At 45.8% G+C, this 13560-nt stretch overlaps 1 protein-coding gene across 1 annotated transcript; it reads right to left on the reverse strand.

The window, feature by feature from the left end:
- Positions 1–9763: 9763 nt before the first annotated feature.
- GPR6 (G protein-coupled receptor 6) lies at positions 9764–12013 on the reverse strand. Its single transcript, XM_068675113.1, has one exon. It carries the CDS (start codon positions 11193–11195, stop codon positions 10209–10211), a length of 987 nt encoding a protein of 328 aa, XP_068531214.1. The 5' UTR covers positions 11196–12013; the 3' UTR covers positions 9764–10208.
- Positions 12014–13560: the final 1547 nt, after the last annotated feature.

A 13560-nucleotide genomic window follows, 5' to 3' on the forward strand; every position in this document is an offset into this window, starting at 1 on the left:
CGAGAAACACAGCTTGACAGCAAACTGTGCTGAGTAACAGCCCTTCTGCCTCCTTCGGCCGGGGTGAAGCGGGGGAATGGAGCAGGTTAACCACGGCACCGAGCGCAGCGCAGCCGATCGATACCCCAGAGTGCTGGAACAGCCGAGAAATTGTAGCGATGGCTTTATATAAGGCTATAAATTTTAAAGTGAGGCCCTCTGAGAGTAATCTCGGGAAGCAGGAGCAGCAACTTTTCTTCTGTGTGGAAGCAAAAACAGAGGTGATGCCAGGACAGAAGAAGTCATAAGTGCCATTGTAGGGTATTTGGGAATGGGGCGAAGGCAAGATGATGCAAAAGCTGACTTAGACCACGTAAAAGATATTTCTATTGCCTGGGGGCAAGACATTTAAGGAGATGAATGTGGATATCTCAGCCTCTGTTTCTGATTAAGAAAGTCAGAACAATGCAGACCGCGACTGGAGCCTCTCTGAGGGTGATTCACCTTGGTGTGCCTTGGGCACCGATGTCTCTTTCAGGAGGGCAGCCCCGAGTGACACAACCTGCTCAGATTCGGGGTGTGCATGACCTGAGTGGTCAGGCATGTGTGTCCGCATGAAAAGGGAGCTATCGGCAGGAGTACTGCTGAAGGGGAAGAGCGCTCACCTCTAGCAAAGTCTGGCCGACTTCTCGGATACGTGGGAAAGCAGCTTGTGGTGTGCTTTGAGATGAATGTAGAAAGAAGCAGGGTTTCATCACCACACATGCACCAACCTGTCCTTCCCCTCCCTGGAGAAAATGAATCACAGGGCACTGCACTGCCTATCACGCCCCGAAGGCTGGTCTTGACTTTGTCCTTCAGGAGGCCCAGCTGCCTATCCATGTGAGAGGCTCACTGGCTGTGATCCCAGAGGTGGGGCAGGCTGGCGTGAGGCTGGGTGACAGCCCCCCTCTTAGGCTGACTTTTGGCCAGCCCTGCCTGCACCTCCCCATCCACCAGAAAGGCTCTTTGGCCTGGGGCTTCCCTGGAGCTCACACAACCCTGAAACACACAGATCAGGCAGGTGATGGGCTCCATAAGTGGTGTAATGTCCAGCACAAAGTGCCTTGTGAGTCAGTCTACAACACTGACAGGGCAGGACTCTCCATCCACCTGAGATATCGTTTTTTTATGCCCAAGGTCCCAAACCCAAGACCTTAGGGACATAACATGCTGGTTTTCCTTAGTATCAGCAGACAAAAAAAAACCCACAGCTATGATAGACCCAGATATGTTTGCTTCTCCCTCTGCAAGATCACCCCATGCATCCCTCTTATTGATGTTTTTTCCAGGTGCAGCAAAGGCAGAAGTGGAACAGAAGAGTTAGGGGGAGCAGTGCCCTCCGAGGTGACATCCACACGCCTCCTCACGAGTGAAACCCCTCTGAGAGAAGCAGTAGCACCATCCAAAAAGAGGGAAAGCTGGAGATGTGTTTGAGCAAAGGCAGTTCACACCAAGGGCAGGAACCCCAACATTTTCCCAGTGTTTTCAGGGAAAGAACAGCAGAAGTAAAGACCAAGAGAGGTGTCAAAGGAAGAAGAGAGAGAAAGAGGAACAGACACACATGGATCTTCCCTAAAAGAAGACATGAAGAAATGCATTCTACCTCTGCTTCCTATGCAAATGTCTTGCTCCAAGAGAAAAATGACTTTTCTAATTTATTTATTTTTTGCTAGCTCCCAAGCAAGTTTCATTGCTACCTCTTCTTCTCACATCGTCATCTCCTCCCCTGAAGAAGAGAAGAATTACAGAGCACAGGCTCTCATGCAGGTGTCCAGTAAGAGACCAGTTTGGTGGAAGGAGACTTCTGCTGCCTGCATGATAGAGGAGCTGCAGTGACATTGCCAAGCATCGGGCACACTCAGCGTGCTTCTGACAAAGCAGCCAGTGGTCGTTTTAGGCCAAGCAGGGCAGGATGGAAGTGCATTATTAGGAAGCTTTTACCGATACAACAGACGTCCCACGGGTTAGGCAACAGATCCCAGTTTTAATGACTGCGAAGGCAGAGCCAGAACCTTTCCTAAATTCTAAAAATACCTCATGAAAGAAGAAAATTGGAGACGTTCCTGGTGGCACAATAGCTGCCACGTGCTGCTAGTGTAGGGGTGGCTTTCTGCAGAGGTGGGCAGCGGGGGCACTCACCTAAATAAGGTGGGAGGGAGATGATGCTTCGCAGAGCTGCTGGGTCTTTATTTCCTACAAACGATTTCCTACAGTATTTTCCTATTGTCTCCTGGCTGAGGGAGCCTGCAGAACTGATGCTGCTTGACAACACAGCAACTGCAGCAAAGTTGGGTAATTTCTCCAGTTCCATTTTGGATGAAAATAATGCAATTAGCTGTTCTAGTTCACAAATAGGCAGCCTCTGGTTACCTTACGGCTTGCTATTCAAGCGGCATGAGCGAGACCTCGTGCTCTGGGTTGCTCTGCTCATACCTGTCTCCCACGAGACTGCCTGTGACTGCAAAGCGCAGCTCAGGTTGTGGGGGGGAAGGAGAAAGGAGTCCGTCTTCAGCCACGTCAAGCTGAGGAGCCACTCAAGGTCTTGGGCTTGTGCTTGGCTTACTGATCACATTTAGTCCCCAAAATCTCTCCCTGCAAAAAGGCTTTCTGAAGTGTCTATTTTGGCAGCATAATTCAATCAATTTTATTATTTTCCACAGGCCATTTATAGAACAGCAAGTGTACAGAAAGGTGAAAACCTTAAGTTATTTGTCTCCCGCTTGCCTTATTTGCCACTGCATGAGTACATCTAACAGAATATTCCACTATTTGGAGAAATCATAAGCATTTAGGAAAACCTAACTTCCTGGTCATTAAGAATAATTAGCATGATGCCAAAAATCAGAGATTGTTTTGGGGAAGCAGCAAGGTCCCCGTATTTACTGATACACTTGTATTCAATTTCCAACAGAAGGAACTTCTTTTGACAACATCCTGATATTACCTAGATGCACTTCTTTCTATAAAAAGCAACACCAACTAGAAGTGACAAATTATATCTGCCTGCAGGTATACAATCACATCTCACTGTGATGCAAAGGATAACGTGTCACTGAAGGTGATGATTAAAAAAAAATAAATCAGTCATTCAAAGAGTGTCATAGATCTAATTACATTTTATAGAAGACTCAACCTTTATTCAAACAATCTTCATTTTGGAGAATGCTTCCAGATCCTCTCCTTCTGCCTGAGTTTTAAATGTAATTATTTACCTGCATGCCATCACCCTGTCAGTGAGAAAATGAGAGTTGGTCCATACAGGATGAGCCATTTCTCAAGAAGGACAGAAAGTTCAAGTTAATTTTTAAAAGCTTTTTCCAAACTTGTCCTGATGGACCTCATCCTTCCAATTCAGCATCAAGCTGAAGCAACCAAGCAATGAACAGGCCACTTGGAGAAACTCCTTCCCAGGAATAAATGTTGTTTTAAAACAGCTGAAAGACAGAGAGTGAGCAGTAGGAAGAGAGTGGGGATAGATTTTCTTTCCTAGCTCAGATTTTCTTTCCTTCCCCTTGAGCTGCCCCATCAGGTCCCAGGACCACCTGGGCTGCTGCCAGCATCCCTCAAACCCACAGAGGGGCAGCCCAGCTCTAAGTGCTCGGAGGATAAAAGTGCAGAGCAAGAAATTGATACTTGGTACTTGCAGCCAGAAAGCAAGATTTCTGAGGAGCCCACCTTTAGGAATGCAAGTGTGTGCCTTCTTCTTCTAATTCTGCTCCTAAATCTCTTCTTCACACTTTTAAGCACTGATACTTCTCTTTAAAAAACTGCCCCTCGGGGCTGCTGTCCTGCAGATTTTACATAAAAACCAAGGAAAAAGAATAATCCTCTTTCCCTTCTGAGTGAAGCTAAACACGTGGATACTTTCAGAATCAGGAGCTCAATTTACATAGCACTGTTTCTTTTTCTTGATTGCATAACTGTGACTCTTATTTACATATTTATGAAGAAATACAAGGATACAGCTTACCTATAAAGAGATCTCTCTATAAAGAGAGAAAGCTCAACTCAGAAAAAAGTTCCCCTAGCACTCATTCAAATTTGCTGTTTCCACTCAACAACTCTTCTCATACCTGTGTGCACTAGCAACGGGCAAAAGCTGTGAAGCAAAGTGCATGCAAATATTGGCAGATGTTTTCCCAGATATTTTCCTGCCGTGACCATCAGCCAGATTATGAAGACCTGCACAGCTGTGAGTGAGGTCAAAAGCAAGCTCACGTTGGATCACACTTCTGCAGGAAACAAACACCTCCAGGAAATGCTCCAATAACAAAAATATCCACTACGACACGCAGATTTCTGGAGACGTGGACCCAAGAACCAGAGCTCGGGTCATGTCAAGCAGCAGAGCAGCAATCCATCAGTGTGGATGAGATAAAGCACATGGAAAGACATGGAAAAAAACAACAACTATAGATTGAATGTGTCCCAGACACTGAGGACACCTCCTGCTTTGTGTTCCATTGAGACATTCGAATTTTTGTTCCTTTTTTTTAAATTGGTTTTGTCTTTTTCATGAGTTAGAGACACCATGATTGGATACCAAATGTTCCTGCCTGAGACATAAATATCCATCATAAAAACACAGACTCTCTTGCTTGAAAACAAACAAAAATATCTGTTCCTAAAGGAGAAGTGAAAGGAGCACGGACTAACCCCGACGGGCTATGCTGGGTGGTGGGGGAAATGGCCCTGTTCTGCCCCACACTTTGTGACAGGGGCACAGAGAGGCAGGAGGGGATAGATGAGGCATATTGTGCTGCTGGTAACATTGCCAGGTCTGGGCTTGAAATCTTACCTTGATTGCACTCAAAGACAGAGCGAAAGGTGTGTTGTTCCTCCTCAAGGCTCTACGGTAAGTTGGGCAGCTCAAGGGATCTGCCTGCACTTGCAGTTGTCCACTCGAGGTGTCTAGCATTAATGACAACACAAAAGATGCCTCGGTGAAGGACTACTTTTGGTCTTGTTTCTCTTGTGCAGCACCAACACCCTGCTGGAAGGGAGCACACGCAGCTCTTCGCCAACAGCTTTTGGTGTGCCCCTCACAGAGGCCACACCACGGCTTTGGCTCCCTCCTCTTTTAATGTTTTTGCAGCAGAGCCTTTGACACGGGCAGGCAGACCTGCCTCGGCTGGCCGGGCTGCCACATCGAATGTCACTGCTGGCTCAGTGCTGCCAGCTCCCCAGGCGCTGTGGCAGCAGCTTGATTATTTGGATGCCGGGTTGCTGCCCTCAGTAAATGAAACTGCCCCTGGGGGGATGTTTCCCCTGGGAGCATTGGGAAAAAGTGTTGTGTGTTCAGAGGAAAGAGTTTGCAGATGGAAAGGGCACTGGAGTGCAAGCTGGATTTCCACCCAGGGGAGTTTCGTGTGGCATTGCCATGCAGCAATCCAGGGGCTGATTCCTGAGCTTCCAGCTGTCCCTGCCACAGCAGCTCCCAGGGAGGTGTCTACTTGTGTCACCCTGACTAGGAACCAGCAGTGGGCAGACACTCTGCAACTCAGTGTTCCCCAGAGCATCAGCCCCGCGACCAAGTGATTTTGGGACTGTGGTGTGCTCCTGGTGTGCTTCGCCTCCCTGCAGAGCTGAGGCGCACCCGCTCAGTCACTGAGTTCCCTCCGTTGTGCCGTGAAGCAGCTGGAAGGAGACAACGTGGTGTTTTTTCTTCTCTTTTCCTCTTTTCAAATGAATATCACAAAAGATGGCTGAAGAGCTTAGGAGCAGCTGCACTATCAGAAATTATTTGTACCTCTTGTAAAAAAAAATAAAAAAATTATCCTTTTAAAATTATAGCAGCAGAATGGAGATGAGAGCTTCTGTTGCCGTGCTGTGTGTTACTTAGTACCTGTGGTTCATTACATTCATAAGAATATGTACATACTCACTTTTCAGGTTTTAAAGTGTTTTGTCCTTTTGTTTGGTTAGCTAAATAAAGGGTTTTTGTTTGACCCGTGATTTTGAATCCAGCTGGCTTTTTAATATACAGTGATTCACACACAGCAGCCTGCGGAGCCATTCTCGCTCCACTCGCGGTGGTGTCACACCACTGAGTGCAGCAGAAACCCTACAGAAAATCAAGCACTGCTTGCTGCTTTCGGACCAGCTCCTGAGCAGTTCCTGCTCACAGGGGCTGTGCTGTTCTCTCTAATGACTCCTACTGCAGTGATGGAGCTGGACACAGGGAGAGGCACTTCACACGAGTAAAGTTTGCAGGATCTGGCCTTTAGAGGCACTGCAAGTCTTGTCTGATTTTCAGGGTTAGTAATAAACTATTTGATTATAATGAAAATCAGAGCTGAGACCTTTCTGCCTCAAAATTGAAAGTTTTTAATGAGACACTGTCATCATCTTAGTGCTTGTGTAATAGATAAAAACACTGCTTCTAGTGAGGGCAGAGTAGTAGCTTTTAGATGAAAGTTGATATTATCTGCTTTTATATATATATATACATATATAAACACATACATAATAAACAAAAACCCACAAAGAAACAATTTTAAGTGATTCAACACTGGAAATTTCATTTTCATTTCCAGTTAAGGCTGCATATAACATATCATTATTAAACATTGGCCTGATCCTTGCACCTAACTAGGCATATGTTTTCTCCCCTGAAAGACAGCTCCACTGATGTAAGAACTTGAAAAATAGTGAGCACATGGGCCCACATGTCCAAGGAAAGATTGGCAATTACTCTTGCAATTGTGCAGTCCTTGTGCAGACCAAATTGCCCATTGACTTGTGGAAATACAAGATCAGACACACAGTCTGTGATTGTCCTCAGCAGCGTTACAGGCAGTGACAGCAGAAGCGCGGCAGGTTCCTTGTCAGGTCTGTGTGGGGATTAAGAGGATGTGTTTTGCAGTGGACTGGCAATGGGGATTCCAGGAATTCTCTTTTTTCTCTTCCAAAAATCATTTCATGACCAAGGTAAAAGTGTCATTGGTCTGACAACATGAGATGTTTGGGATCCAGGTGCTGCAAATGTAACACCATTTTGTCAAATAAGCATCTGCTGTTTCTTGTTTTCCTTTTCAATAAAAAACTCAGCAAGGAAACTATAGGTGCCATGCTATCCAAACTTTCTGAACTTGCTCTATCAGGAATTGTGAATACAACCAGGGGTTGCGGGTTCTTTTTTTCTAAAGTGAGATGTAATGTGAGGAGACAGAGATCATGTAGCCTGCTTTCTGTTGTTCTGCTCGGGTATCCCTGCAGATCAGGATGCTCTTTGGAAACAAAAGGCCATATTTTACTGCAACTAGGTTGATGTCAGTTTCACTCTGAGGGATAACCCAAAACCACCAAAATACTCTCTGCCCTTTTGTATTAGTCTTTTTCAGAAATTATGAGTCAGCAAAAGCTTTCTGAAGATGAGATGTAGAAGAACATTTGTATTGTCCCAACAAAATGAATGATTAACCTTGCTGAACACAAAGTCACTTCCTAGTAGAGGGGAAGAATGGCTTGAAAGTGTTGTGCTTCAGCTTTATTTTGTAGACACAGCAAATCATTGGGAGAAATGCTAAAGTAAAAGCATAGTCATACAGTGAAAACAAGCAAACAAAACAAAACAGAGAACAAAGCCAATACATGTTGGACAAAAAATGGCAACATACCTCATATAAGGTTTCGAGTCCTTCTCACTCCTCCATTAAGTGGTTTATTACTGAAATAGGATTCGATCCCTCTAAATTCTCTATAGCTCATTTTCACACAAGTTGTAGCTACCTAATGAATTTGTGGTGAAAATAAGCTCCTGATAAAATTAATAGAGGGAAGTGGGTATCGGTGATGGTGTCTAGCAGATTCTGTCTCCCTAACTTTGGCATCTAAAAGTGGACACAATAAATCTTCCCCTAGTGGCATTTTCTTTCTTTCCTAAAGTTTAGAAAACTAAAGTCTAGTAAGTGGTATGTTTTCCAGTTTTACCAGAAAGTTTTACCAGATTTCACCACTCCAAGGCACTTGCTGGTCTTACCTCTCAACAGTTAACGTGGATGATGGAGCGTCTTTGGCCAAGTCTGTGCAAGTTGCTCAAGCAGGACCAGGATGAAGGCTCAAGTGTTTTCTACCATCACCATCACTTGATCACCAAGTTACCAGTGCAAGTTGCCAGTGCAAATCTCCAGCTGACACCAACTGGTATTCTTGTGGGGCATTGGGGCACTGCTAGAAGCACAGCAAATACCAGTATCTGCTTCCAGCCCAGAGTTTGGTCACAATTTTCCTGATTTTGCAGAGGGAAAAGAGTTTAGGTATGCTCTTTGACACCTCACCACAGAGCTAGTGGTCATTCTTCACTCTGTTTTATCTAGTGGTTCAGATGTATGAGATGAAAAATTCTGGGGTTGGGGTCTTGCCCTTTTGGATTGCCTAAAGAAGGGGAAAAAATTCTCACTAGCAACTTTAAAATTCTTAATCTGATCAGCAGTTTGACCTGTCATAAGATCTGTTTTATATCACATCTGTAACATCACCACAAGGGTGCCCTGATGAATTACTTGCCTGAACGTATTTATCAATCCCAATGTCACATTTGTGATTATTAGAACTGATAAAAATAATGGAGCTACCTGAGTCTGGAACATAGTTTTCCAATCAGATCGCACTTCAAATGAAATGTCTTTCTATTATCAGTGAAATTATACTGTTTTTTCATAATAGCTATTTTCATGTAAGAACAGTATTACTGATTTACAGCTTCTCTGTGGCCCTGGCTGCTTCATCAGGCAAGTGCCTGATGTGGTGCCCCCTCATTAGCTGGGAAACACATCAAAACAAACTCTTTATATAGCACTATGCACATAAGATTAATCTGTTTTAGCCCTTGAATACGAATTTAAATGAGTGACAAACTATACTATTACAATAGTAAAAATGTAATATAAATATAAATATATAAGCAGCAAAGCAGCGACATCACTTTTGAAATCATATGTGTATGTTATTGCTCTAAACAAATCTGTTGCCTGTGAATTTGAACCTGAGTGAAGAAGTGTTTCCAAAATCTGAACAGCATTGACCTCTGATGGGCTCTTTGAAGCCGCTAGCTATGGGATTATCAGAAAACTGCATACTGCTCTGAGACAGGGAGACAGCAAAGATGCACTTAAATGATTTTTCTGCAGCACACAATCAAAAAAAAAAAAAAAAAAAAAAAAAAAAAAAAAGGAGGGGGTGGAACAATTCGTGTTATCCACAGAACTGTGGGTGATAAGAAAAGTCAATTTATTATGGCATTGTACAGGCTTTTAGGAAAGGAGACTGTTGCCTTTATTTCTTTTACCCCCTCCCTGTCATGTTAGGTTATAAGAAGAAAAAAAGAGCACAGATTAGTTTGATTTTTCCCCACAGTTTAATAACTTTTTAAAATGGCATTATCATAATGCTCTAACTTACAACTTAGAGAAGAAAGCTACTGGAAACCTGGAGAATTATTGTAATTAGCAGCCTATTTGCCTGGGCTTTTTGTTTCTTTGTTCGCTGGAGAATAGAAAGGAGTTTGTTCTCTTCTTTGCTCTCTATTTGCCAGAGAAAAAGAAGAGAATAAACAAACAAGCAAACAGAAAGGTTCCTTTCTTGGTGCAATATTTCATCTCCATAGTAAATGATGATCTCTTTAGGTGGAATTACCTGGTAAACTTTCAAAAGTAAACAAAAGGACTTTACTTAAATGGAAAATTTTCAAGCTCTCTCATTTCTAAAATCACATGAACACACAACAGTTTTACATCTTAAATGCTTTTATTTGTGTACAAAATGTTATAATTTATCAACATTGTGCAGCAATGTATTGTTACACACATACATACATACACCCCCTCTCCCCCAACACACACACACATACTAATACAACACAAAACCCAACTTTCTTTCTCTCTGCCCTTCAGAAAGGCAACACTGTTTTGGCAGGTCAGCAGCTAGAAATAAGGTGCTATAATTAAGCAGTATCGGAATGTCTTCACCTTACAAATGTGATGTGAAAATTAATATACAACCACATTTTTTCACAGAACTGAAAATTCCATACCCTGAACACTCTCAAAAATACAAACTTGTATAAAGTGCTAATATTTAAGCATGTTTCCAATGACTTCACGACATAGTTTGAAGTTTTAACAGGCACTGTAATAATTCACTAAGTAGATTGTCACCTGGTGCAGTACTACAAAGAGAAAAGTCACTCAGACATCGCTAGGGGACCGGGAACGAAAGGACACTTTAGACTGAAAGCAGCCACAGAAGAGAACCCACATGGACCTCTGGATTTCTTGGTTTCTGTAGGCGTAAATGATAGGATTGATCATGGAGTTGTAGGTAGCAGGTAGAAGTGTGGCATAAGTGTACACAGAAGGGTAATCGGGATCCCCGACCACACAGTATATGGCAAAAGGTAGCCAGCTTGCTCCAAAAGTCCCGAGAATTATAGCAAGAGTAGACACTCCCTTTTTGGTAGCAACATAGTGCGATGCAGTCAGGAAATGTTGCTGAAGAGCTATCTGATGGGCATGTCTGCAAACTATTTTACAGATTTCGATGTAGAGATGGAGCATGATGATAAAAATGAGAAAGAAAGAGGCGGACAGCAGAGTCACATTGCTCTTGGTCAAGGGTCTGACAACGCTGCAGACAGAGCGGTCATGGAGGCAGTTCCAGCCCAGGACCGGCAGCAGCCCCAGGCAGAGGGACACCCCCCAGGTGCCCACCAGCATGGTGTGGATGCACAGCACTGTCCTCTCTGAGTAGTAGGTAAGGGCGTTGTAGAGGGAGAGGTAGCGATCGACCGTGATGGCCAGCAAGCTACTCACAGAGGCAGCGAAGGAGGCGACGAGGAAGCCCACCGTGAGGAGGCTGACGGTCTCAGAGCGGATCACGTACTGGAAAACAAAGTTGAGGATGAGGCCGAGCCCGGCCAGCAGGTCAGCAGTGGCCAGGCTCCCGACGAGCACGAACATGGGGGTGCGCAGGGTGGGCGAGTAACAGATGATGGCCACCACGATGGCATTCTCGCAGGCGATGGCGGTGCCGGAGACACACAGCATCACATCCCAGGGGTTGATAGCAGCAGGAGCAGGGGGCCGCGATGCCAGCTCCAGCGAGGCGTTACCTCCGCGGGCGGGCATCCAGGGGACCGCTGCCAGGCTGTCGTTCAGGGCCGGCTCTGGCTCCATCTCCTCGGGGGCCGCCTGTGCGGGGCAGGGGCAGCGAGCGGCGGCGGCACGGTGGGGCGGGGGGCTCGCATGCCGGGCGGGACCCCCCCCCTCAATGCTGTGGTGCCCGCGGGGCTGGACGGCGCTGCCCGGGGTGCTGAAACCGAGCGGCCCGTTGGGGTCAATGGGCGCTGTCCATGGTGCTGAAACCGATCGCCCCCGTTGGGTTCAATGGGCTCTGTCCATGGTGCTGAGCGGGCGCTGTCCGTGGTGCTGAAACCCCTACCCCGTTGTGGTCAATGGGCGCTGTCCATGGTGCTGAAACCGCCGGCCCCGTTGAGTTCAATGGGAGCTGCCCGTGGTGCTGCAGGGCGCTGCCCGAACTTTGCCGCTGTCCCGGCCGCCGCCTCCTCCTCCCCTCCCGCTCGCTGCGGCTTCGGCTTTGGCTTTGCCGGGGGCGGGCCGGGCAGGCTTGGGCTGACGTCAATGCCGGCCCGCCGCCGGGGGCAGGGCCCGAGACACCGGGACCGCCGCCGGGCTCCCGAGGGGGCGGGGGAAGCGGCCGCCGGGGGAGGGAGAGGCGGGGCGGGGAGGAGAGAAAGGGGGAGCGGGAGGGCTCCAGGGGGTTGGAGAGAAAGGGTCGGGCACGCTCCGGCAGCACCGGGACCCTGCCGGGCCGGGAGCGGTCCCCTGGCAGCGAGGTGTGCAGAAAAAAGGGGCAGAGAGGGTGTCGGTGGTGCTCTTGCACACAAAAAGCTCGGAAGCTTTTGTTTTCGGAGTAAAAGTGAGCTGAGCTCCGTCACACCTCAGCTCCCGTTCTGCCCTTCTCGTGAAGGTGCGGAGCAGGCTGCTGAACAACCCCCCAAGCAGGAGAGAACAACCCCCCAGGCAGAGCAGGGCTCCTCTCAGCATCCCCTCGCGTTTTGCTTGCAGCTCCTTCTTTTTCACTGTCCCGGTGCACGAGTAGCGAGTGCTGCTGCCTGCCCTCAGCCCTGCACTCCGAAAGGTTCTGCACAGAACCGGACTGAGGAGGTTTGTGCAGAAGGCATGAGCTGGAGAAGCACGGGAATGAATGCTTGTTGTCACAGCTTGTTTGAGAGAACAAAATTCCTCCCCTTTATCATTCCCCACTACTTCTTTATCAACATGGTTTTGTGCTCTGAATGCTAGCTGCAGTGTGTTTATAGGAAGAATAGGCTAAGTTTTCTGTTTGTACAGCACTTACTATAATGGCTCTGAACCTAGCTGTGAGCTTTGTATACCACTGAATGTAAATGTTTAAAAATAGTACTAGAAATTGCCGTGAAAAAGCCTGTCTCACATTTATCCTCTCAGAAGAATGCCTGCTTTAGAGTAGACAGTCTGTTTACCAGTGCAAGCACCCACACTGCTTTCTGAGATACCTTCTCTAAAGCATATTAATCGATGAAACTGAGTATAATTGTGTCGTGCCAATCACTACCCAAGCCAGTATCAAACACAGGCAGCAGGTAGTTTCCATCTGCAGCAGAATGGCTTTTCTAGTTATTAAGGGAACAAGCCAAAAGGTACCCAAGTCTGGAAGAACATGTTTGTTCTATAACTGCTGATCAAAAGAATGTGGAAATAGAATTACATCTCAGTTATGGGAACAGCATGTAAGCCATTTAGACACAATTTCAAAAAATTCATTAAAGAAAATGCGTTTACTGTCTTCAACAGTCCAAATGAGCAAGACACATAGGCCATGCCACATTAAAGGTGGACACATTTAAAGGGAATTAGAATGTCAGTACTCATTACATCCATCCTGATCCACATCCTGAAAGATAAATACTATTATCTAGACAACCTGTGGACACTTTGTATCTCTACAAACAAAGCAAAACATTGTGTCCAAGGATTTCTGAAACAGTGAATTTTATATAATTTAGTTTAGAAGGGATTTGTGGGGGTCAGTTTTGTGCCATTTTTAAGGATTTAATTCAGTCAAGCCTAAATATCTTCAAGGAAGATTGCCTCTCTGGGCAACCTGTGCCAGAGCTTCATCTTCACTATAAAGATTGTTTTTCCTTTTATCTAATTGGAATTTCCTTCACTGCAACTTGCACACACAGCCCCTTGTCTTCCATAGTGCTCCATATATTCTACTGTGCCCACCCAGGCTTTACAACACCATTTACAACTGCAGCAAATTGGCTGTAAGAAGGTTTAAGAAGAGTCTACACATCCACATGCCCGTTGCCTTGTATTTTGTTCTGTCTTCAGGACAAGCTGGTTGCTATAGCACTAACACAAGCATCTGCCTATTAGTTATTTATTGAGATGTGATTTATAAATTTGAATTACAAGCTAAAATAATTGGTCAAACACAACAAGGTATCTCCGAAAGGGAGATTCATATGTC

Source organism: Anas acuta, chromosome 3 (assembly GCF_963932015.1).
Source record: "Anas acuta chromosome 3, bAnaAcu1.1, whole genome shotgun sequence".
In the NCBI taxonomy this organism is placed as follows: Eukaryota; Metazoa; Chordata; class Aves; order Anseriformes; family Anatidae; genus Anas; species Anas acuta.